Source organism: Tupaia chinensis, unplaced genomic scaffold (assembly GCF_000334495.1).
Source record: "Tupaia chinensis unplaced genomic scaffold, TupChi_1.0 Scaffold000226_1, whole genome shotgun sequence".
NCBI classification, from domain to species: Eukaryota; Metazoa; Chordata; class Mammalia; order Scandentia; family Tupaiidae; genus Tupaia; species Tupaia belangeri.
In genome coordinates, this window is record NW_006159701.1 from 4,620,526 (window position 1) to 4,629,922 (window position 9,397).

Sequence of the window (9,397 nt, forward strand, 5' to 3'; positions counted from 1 at the left end):
TCCACAATCCCTTCTCCTCCATTCTCCTCTTGGATCTTGGGCATGCACACACATGTGCCCGGCGTGAGTTTAAGCCACTGCGTCCAGGACTCGAACCGCAGTCGAATGCATGGGAGTCTAGCAAAATAGCCATTATGCCAACTGCTGGTCCCCTTCCTTACTGTTTTTAAAAAGTTGTATGTCAAGTCTTGTAGGTGAGGATACATGTGCATACTACCATCCTTGGATCTTTGCTTGTTTTTAATTTGCTGCAGGAGGCCTTCTTTGTCCACCCAAGCCAACGCTGATCCCCCATGTATTTATTCATCAGCTCCCCCTGCCTTATTTCTACAAACAGTATCCGCGGTAGTCTGAAATTAATCGTTGTTAGTTCACATCTGCAGTAGTCTCTCCTCTGTTAAAATGTGAATTATGTGAGGGCCCATAGGTTAGCAGGTAGCATAGAGATTAAGGCAGCCGGTTCCCACATGGCCAACTGTGTAGTTGAGTCCTGGACCCAGTGGATTAAAAATCATGAGTGTGTGTGTGTGTGTGTGTGTGTGTGCATGCGTGCATGTCCCAAATCCCAAGAGAATGGGAGAGAAGGGATTGTGGTGTGGCCATCCTCCTGGGGGGGTGCTTTCTCACTTTCTCCCTCTCTCGCTCGCTCTCTTTAGCAAGCACAGACCTAAGGCAAAAACTAAGCAAACAAAATTCCACCAAGGCCCTAATGAGTCCCCACTACCTGCAGAGAGTGAGAAGAAAGAGAGGGACTAAGGGAGCTCCCCGACCTACCCCAGAGGTGATGCACAACGTAGAGCTCGCCTATCTGTGAGAAGAAACCGCCCACCGCCTCCTGGTTCTCCTGCCGGTACTTGATGGCCCGAGCCCTGGAGATGGCAGAGACGGTAGGACAGAGGTCAGAAGTGGTGCAAAGGTCCCCTGAGGTGTGCCAAGGCTGACTCCTTGGCTGTACCTTGCCAGAGGGGCCTGAGGTGACCGAGGCTCTCAGACATGCTGGGGAAGGGGTGATGAAAGCGCGGCCCTTCCTGGGTGTTCTACGGAGGGAGGCCTGACAATCCCGAGAGCCGCCCCTCACGGCTGGATCCTCCTGGATCCTTCGGGGGCAGATGGTGCTGGGTTCCTTACAATACAGCCCTGGAAAGGTGACCCCCGGGAACTCTGGACAGATAAGAGGGTCCCCCTACCCCATCCCTGTGCTGTCACTCACCAGTTGTTGCCCCACTCAATCATGGTTCCTGGCTGAAAGACACAGAGAGAGGCGGGAGTGAGCCCCGCCTTTGCTGCCACGTCTCAGCTGGCCAGGGATGGGCCAGCGTCCTGTTTCCCCAGTTCCAGGGTCTCTGGGCCTTATTCACGAGCCCTGACTCACACCTGGTGCACATAACTGCTCTGAGCCCACAGAGAAGCAGAGACTGGAAGCCTCATTCAGGTGCTAGGGCACAGGGCACGGCCCACCCACCCAGGGGCAGCCGCAAAGCACCTCTGCAGTGGGGCCCATGGCGGGGCAGGAGGGGCTGCTGGGGGCGCACCTTGAGTTTGTATGTCCTCAGCTCGTAGATGTTGGGGCCTGCTCTGGGCTGAGGCTCATTCCAGAAGCTGAACTCCAGGAGCAACTGGTTCCTCCTGGACAGCAGCATCTGGCTCCGCTCCTTCCGGAACTCCAGGTACTCCTGCAGGCATGGCATGGGTATGGGGGCTAGCAATTCACCCTCCACCTGGGAATGTGTCCCATGGGTGCTGGAGGAGTCCCTGGCACAAGGCTCGGCTGGAGCGAGCATCTAGAGGTGTGAGAGCAGGCGCGGACTTACCTTGTTGTTCTTGAGCTTGTTCATGCAGTCCATCAGGGCTGGGTAGCCACCCGAGAAGCGCCACAGGTGCACTGTCGGGGTGGGAGGTGCATGTCAGGGGGCTGCTGGGACCCTGCCCCACTTACCCCAAGGCTGGCTGGGTGCATATGGCAGTGTGTGTGTGTTTGTGTGTGTGTGGCGCAAGTGGGAGAGGGGGTTCCCTAGCCTGGCTTCCCTAGGACTCTCTGAGTCCCCTTGGCCTTGGTGGGGGGGGTGCAGGCAAACGGAGCAACACTATGGAGGGGATGACCCCAGGCATGAGCCCAAGAAATAGGGGTTTGAGCTCCAGCTTTGCCAGGAGGCCTTTGACCTCTTTAGGCCTCAATGTCATTTTGAAAATGGCATAAGGATCCAGCAGGTGGTGTGGTTAAGGCACTGGGCTTCCACATGGCCAGTCATGGTTCGAGTCCTGGAATTGGCAGCTTGCTTTCTCATTTCTCCACTCTCTCTCTTTCTCCGATAAAGTACACATGCCCTATGGCAAATTTAAAAATAGCAATAGGGGCCAGCAGGTGCAATAGTGGCTAAGGTGTTAGACTCCCAACATGGCCAACCTGGTTCAAGTTCCAGACCTGGTGGCTTGAGAAGCACACCAGGCGTGTGTGCATGTGTGTCCAAGATCTTACTTTCATGTCAGAAATGAACAAAAACATTTTTTTTTGAGGTTTTTGCTATAGGGCGCAGGCGCTCGCCAGACAGAGAGACATAGAGACAGAAAGCGAGAAATCACCCCCAGGGGGGATGGCCACGCCGCAATCCCTTCTCCTCCATTCTCCTCTAGGGATCTTGGGCATGCACGCACACGCGTCCGGCGTGAGTTTTAAGCCACTGGGTCCGGGACTCGAACCGCGGTTGACTACGTGGGAGTCCAGCGACATAGCCATTTCGCTAACTGCTGGTCCCGAACAAAAACTTTTTTAAAAAGGTGGTAGTGGGAGCGTTGGCCCTGTGGCCTGTCGCCTAAAAGAGCCAGATCTCACATAGATAATCACACAGTTGAATCTCTGCCCTGGAGGCTTAAAACACTTTAGAAAAGTTTTTTAAATTCATTTCTGTCATTAGAGACAGACAGATGAGCAGCACCCTCAACAGGGTCCTCATACCATGACCCAGGCCCCAGCGTCAGGCAGCCTGGACCATGAGCATGTGTACACACCTGGCACGCACACGGAGGTCGCAGGACCCAAACCTTCCCACATGAGTCCAGACAGGCCCCCAGGGACCCAGACTTCTTTGTTGCTTTTTGCTATAGGGCGCGTGTGCTCACCATAGAGAGAGGGAAAGTGAGAAATCATCCCCCAGGGGGGAAGGCCATGCCACAATTCATTCTCCTCTCAAATTTTGGATAGGCAGGCATCTGCTCCCAGTTTATTTTCTCCTTTTATGAAAATTGTACTAATTATCATTATTACTATTATTATTTGCTATAGGACATACACACTCACCAGAGAGAGGACGTGAGAAAGCAAGCAGCCAGGTCCGGGACCCATCAGCCATGTAGGAGTCCAGAGCCTTCACCACCACACCATCTCCTGGCCCCTACCCAGCGTGTTTTTCACTATGCTGGGTGCTTGTGTCTGGGCACCCAAAGAATCCCGACAGGATGGAGGAATGGAGACTAGATCATGCTGTGACCCTGTTGTGGAGGGGTTGCTTTCTCCCTCTCCCTTTCTCTGATAAATGAGTATGCCCTCTGGCAAAAATAAATAAATGGATGGATGGGTGGATAGACGGATAGATAAATAAAGTCGGGATCCTATTCCTCAAGGGTTGTCTCACAATAAGCAAACACTTAAGCAAATCCAGGTGTGCTGCTGAAACTGATCAAGCCATACCTAAAGTGGGGAGACTGTAGTGGCTGAAACTGAAGGCATTTGCTTTGCTCGTATCTTCTTCTCAATATCTCAATGTCTGTTACTGAAACGGAATAAATGATCAAGGAGATCTGTCTAACTAAAGGTCACAGGTGTTTTAAGACACACACAGGGCCTGCAGGTGGCATGATGGTTAAGGCACTGGACTGCCACATGGCTGATCATGGTTCAAGTCCTGGACCTGGCAGCGCTCTCTCTCTCTCTCTCTCTCTCTCTCTCTCTCTCTCGTCAGTGCACATGTCCTATGGCAAACTGGAAAATAATAATAGGGACCAGCAAATGGCATAATGGTTACATTGCTGGACTCCTACATAGTCAATCGCAGTTCAAGTTCCAGACCTGGTAGCCTAAAACTCACTCCATACATGTGTGCATGCATGCCCAAAATCCCGAGAGGAGGATGGAGGTGAAGGGACTGTAGTGTGGCCATTCCCCCGGGGTGGTAATTTCTTACTTTCTGGCTCTCTGGCCAACACACACACTCTATAGCAAAATTCTCTCAAAAATAACAATAATAAAATAAGTAATTCTTTGAAAAAATATTTAAAAGACACACATAATTATCAGGGCCATCAAACAAAGTAAGTTGGCTTATAGCAGTGAGAGCCCCATGGCAGGGAGTACTCAAGGGAAGTATAGAGGACCGCCTGCAGGACTGGGCTATGTGGACCGTCTAAACCAGAACCAGCAGGGCTTTCTGCTGCAGTGGAAATGTCCTATGTGTGTGTTGTCCAAGATGGCAGCCACGAACCACACATCTAGCACGGCACCTCAAGTGTGGCTAACATGACCAAGGAACTGTATTTTAGATGTTTATTTCATTTGAATTAACCTCGATTGATTGATTGGTTTTCTTAGAGAGATTTTTGCTATAGGACACATGTGTTCGCCAGAGAGAGAGAGAGAAAAGAAAGTGAGAAATCACCCCCAGGGGAGATGGCCACGCCACAATCCCTTCTCCTCCACTCTCCTCTCAGGATTTTGGTCATTCACGCACACGCGCCTGGTGGGAGTTTCAAACCACTGGGTCCAGGACTCGAACTGCAGTTGGCCATGTGAGAGTCCAGTGACTTAACCATTATGCCATCTGCTGGTCTCACCTCAGTTTGTTTGTTTGTTTGTTTATAGAGGATTTTGCCTGAGGTTGTACGTGCTCACTGGAGAAAGAGAGAGACGGAGACAGTGAAGAGGGAAAGGAGAAATCACTCCCAAAGGGGGTATGGCCATGATGCACTCCCTCCTCCTCCATTCTCCTCTCAGGATCTCCAGCATGCACACACACGCTCTCAGCATGAATTTCAAGCCACCAGGCCCAGGACTTGAACTGTGGTCGGACATGTGGGAGTACGCCATGTGCTGGCCCCTTAATGGCGGTTTAAATAGCTATGTGTAGTTAGTGGCCACTGTCCCGGACAGTGCAGGTCTACGTGCCAAGGCCCTGTTGAGTGGTCGAGGTGCTGAATCAACCAAACTATCGTGTGGGTCCTTTCAGCTGGGGCGAATTGGATGTGTACACTAGTGGGGGAATGAGACACACTAGGGGTGCCCTGGAGAGCCGTCAGGAACCAGCTCAGACGAGATCCCTGTTTCTATGCTGCATACTGGGGTGTCAGTGGTGAAGACAGGCATGGGACCCAGCCCTCAGCACTCACCACCTATAATGGGCAGACAAATAGAGAGCTACAGGGGTGCATGATCAGAGTGGGAAGTGGCAAGCACAGGGAAGCCAGGAGAGGTGCCTAACCCACCCTGGGTGGAGGAACTCCAGGAAGGCCTCAGGAGGTGGTGATATCTATGCCAAAATGTAAAAAAATAAAGGACAGGTGAGTTGGATAAAGCAGGCAAGGGCAAAGATGCTTCAGGTAAAGGGAAGAGTGTGAACTACAGCCTGGAACTGAGGAGTGGCTCTGACGGTCAGAACTGAGAGAAGTCCTGGGCGGCAGGGCACAGTGAGCCAGGAGGATGTGGTGAGAAGAGACTAGAGAACGGGCAGGGCATAGGACCAGCAGTTGGTGTAATGGCTTTGTCGCTGGACTCCCATGTAGATGACCGCGGTTTGAGTCCTGGACCCAATGGCTTAACCTCATGCAGGTACATGTGTGTGCGTGCCCCAGATCCCGAGAGAAGAATGGAGGAGAAGGGATTGCGGTGTGACCATCCCTCATAAATAGATAGATAGATAGAGAATGGGCAGGGTAGAAGCCGTGAGTCTCACAGGCTGCCCTAGGGCAGACGGGAGCCACATCAGGTATCTGAGCAGGAGTGTGAGCAATGAGGCTTGCACCTAGACCCCCATCACCATCGGCAGGTGGCATGGTGATTAAGGGCACTGGACTCCCACATGGCCAACCATGGTTTGAGTCCCAGACTTGGTGGCTTATTTTCTCACTTTCTTTCTCTCTCTCTTCCCCTCTCTGGTCAAATAGAAATGAATAAATAAATAAATAAAGTTAAAAAACAAACAAAAAAAGACGCCTGGGTGCCACTGTGAAGGGTGGAGGGCAGTGAGGTGTGATGGGTGCCGGAGGCGCTGGGGAGGCAGGCACCTCACCTGCCTGATCCTGCTCCCCATACCAAGTGTTCCAGTTGCCCACGAGCGAGCAGGGGTAGTCCTCATCCAGATGCAGCTTGGGCAGCACGGCCTCCCTGTGGAAGGGGCACAGAGAGGAGGTAGGGCTCCCACCAGCCCCACCAGGGCCCCTGAGATAAAGGTTCTAACTCAGGCCCCCAGCATGGGCCTCGCTCTCCCCATCTCTAGCATCTAACATGCAAAGCTAGATGAGATGTCCTTGGACTTCTGGGTCTGAAATCCACATCCCGCTATCTGCAAGGGGAGTGGGGTGACGCATGCTCGGAGGAGTTGCGGGGATGGAGGGCCTGACCCAAGCAGGGGCTGGGAAAGGCAGAGGGAGGAGGAGGCTCACGTCAGGCTGTTGTAGGCATCCAGACACTCGGGCTTCACATTGTGAACTGCAACAGAGGACAGGCAGCAGGAGGTGACGCGGGGGTGTGTGTTATGGGGGTGCTGGGGGAGGGGAAGCCCACTGGGACCAGGGCTCGAAGGCCAGCAAGGGATGTCTCAGAGCCTCCTGTCACCACACTGGAGCCTCACGGGCCCCCAGAGCCCTAAAAGGGTGAGGCTGGATGGCCCAGCAGCCACTCACACTGGATCTTGTAGAGGTTGCTGGTCTCCTTCTTGGACAGCAAGGTGGAGTGGGCGTCCTTCCGGGGGTCCACCTTGTGGACGAAGAGGGAACGGAACCAGCTGCCTTCATTGTCCTTGGAATAGAAACTGCAGGACAGAGGAGTTCAGGTCACATGCAGAGCGGGGGGAGATGTCCTGCTCCCCCAGAATGGTGACCCACATTTCTGGGAACAAGGCCGCGGAATCCCATGGCAGCTCCACAGTGAGAAATGCCATCAGGGCCAGCTGGGCAGACCTGGTCCTTTCTGCAGATTCCAGCCAAGTTGGTGCCTTAAAGCTCTGCAGGGCCTCAAGAGAGTAGGAGAGGCAGCCCTACCTCTCTCCTCTCTCTGAAACCTCCCTGCCTCCACTGCTGTTGCCGCCAAGGGAGCCCACGACTTGAGGCACACCCCTGCAGCCTCCTGCCACAAGGATCAACCCCCACCCTACTGTGCCTGATGCTCAAAGCCCCTGCAGCCCAACCTATCCTGCCAGCTTCTCCGGTCTGCCACACTTGCACACCCCTCCCTCTAGGCACACACTTCTCTCAACACACCAGGCTTTTTTTTTTCTTTAATATTTAGTTAATTTGTTTATTACTTTAGAAACAAGGAGACAGAGTGAGAGGAGGTCACCCCCAACAGGGCCTTCACACTGCAATAGGCCCTCGGCCTGCACCAGCCCAGATTACGGGCACGCACGTATGCCTAGGGTGTTCATGGACTTGGGTCCCTGGATGAAAACCTGGAACATTCCCACTGAGGGTTGGCTTGCACAGCTTCACGTTGCCCCTGTGCCACTATCCGGTCCCCAAACCAGGCTCTTTCACTCCGTGCTTCCTTTGCAAGTTCTGTTCCCCAACAAGAAGACTGTACTCGGGTCTGCAGGTGGCGTAGAGGTTACGGCACTGGATCCCACATGGACAACTCCGTGGTGAGAGTCCCTGACCTGGGCTAGAAAATCACAGCAAAGGGCCGGCAGGTGGCATTGTGGTTAAAAGCACTGGACTCTCACAGAGCTGACTGAGGTTTGAGTCCTGGACCTAGTGGCTTGCTTTCTCTCTCTCTCTCTCTCTCTGGTCAAATTTAAAATCAGTAATAAATTAAATAATTTGGGACCAGCAGGTGATGTGGTGGTTATGGCGCTGGATTCCCACATGGCCAACTGTGGTTTGAGTCTCTGATCTGGTGGCTTGTTTTCTCCCTTTCTGTCTCTCTCTGGTCAAATTAAAAAATAATAACAAATAGAATTAAATAAAAAATTCCTACCACCAGAAGGACCAGTAGATGGCGTAATGGCTATGTCGCTGGACTCCTATATGGTCAACTGTGGTTCGAATCCCAGACCCAGTGGCATAAACTCACAACAGGCACGTGCGTGGCCAACCCCCTGGGGGGGTGAGTTCTCACTTTCTGTCTCTCTGTCTCTCTCTTTCTGGCGAGCACAGGCACCCTATAGCAAAAACCTCCCCCCACCAAAAAAAAAAAAAAAAGACCACCAGATGAGTGAGGTGGTACAGGAAATATTTGGAGCAGGGTAAGGAAGCCTCAGAGCCAGGGATCTGTGATGAATCCTTGTCTCATGAGCTCACTGAATCTATGCATAGACCCTGCAGCATAGTCACTGTTACTGTCCCCACTACTCCTTGGGAGGATTAAATAGATGCTGGGTGGGGGGTTAAGGAACTTGCCAGGGTCCCACAGCAAATTAGGAGTCAGACCTGAGGCCTAAAGCAAAAACTAGGCACTAAGGGCCTTGGCCTTTCGTTCGAACATTGAGGGGCCACTTCCCCTGGCTGGGGTGGTGGCAGGGGGGAGGGCGGTTCCTATTCGCCAACCTTTGCTCCAGGATGGGCCTGGAGTCATTTATTAACACCGGTACTAACCAGGTCAACAGCGGTGGCCAGCCCTGCAGAGAGCCTGAGGGCAGCAACGCTGGCAGCGGTAAGGGAGCTCTACTCTCAAGTCCTTCCTGTCTGTAGGCCTCAGTTTCCCCACCTGTCAAATGAGCAGGGCAGAGCAAGTCATCTTTGAAGATCTTTGCTTTGGTAAAATCTAAGAAGGAAGCTGGCCAAGATCCCAGGGCAGAGTATGAACTCCAGTGCCCCCCCCAACGCACATTTTCAGGAGTTCACATTTTACAGTCTCAGTGAATCACAATGTTCCTATCCGAGACCCCCAATGCTCTCCTGATGCTCTCCCCTTGCCATTGGGATCTGCAAGGTCTTCTTTTTTCTTTTTCTTTTTTTTTTTTGGAGAGGTTTTTGCTATAGGGCGCGTGCGCTCGCCAGCCAGACAGAGACAGACAGAGAGACAGAAAGCGAGAAATCACCCCCCAGGGGGGATGGCCACACCGCAATCCCTTCTCCTCCATTCTCCTCTTGGGATCTTGGGCACGCACGCACACGCGCCCAGTGTGAGTTTAAGTCACCGGGTCCGGGACTTGAACCACGGTCGACTACATGGGAGTCCAGCGACATAGCCATTATG

General features: G+C 52.8%; 1 protein-coding gene across 1 annotated transcript in view; it reads right to left on the minus strand.

The window, feature by feature from the left end:
- NIPSNAP1 (nipsnap homolog 1) overlaps window positions 1-7,016 on the minus strand; it is a gene marked incomplete at its 5' end in the record, with an annotated part of 11,162 nt that extends 4,146 nt beyond the window's left edge. Inside the window, 7 exon segments of the mRNA XM_027771601.1 lie at window positions 775-869; window positions 1,211-1,242; window positions 1,533-1,673; window positions 1,812-1,882; window positions 6,276-6,370; window positions 6,649-6,694; window positions 6,889-7,016. Of these exon segments, the coding sequence (XP_027627402.1) occupies window positions 775-869; window positions 1,211-1,242; window positions 1,533-1,673; window positions 1,812-1,882; window positions 6,276-6,370; window positions 6,649-6,694; window positions 6,889-7,016 (608 nt within the window).
- Between the last annotated feature and the right edge of the window lie 2,381 nt (window positions 7,017-9,397).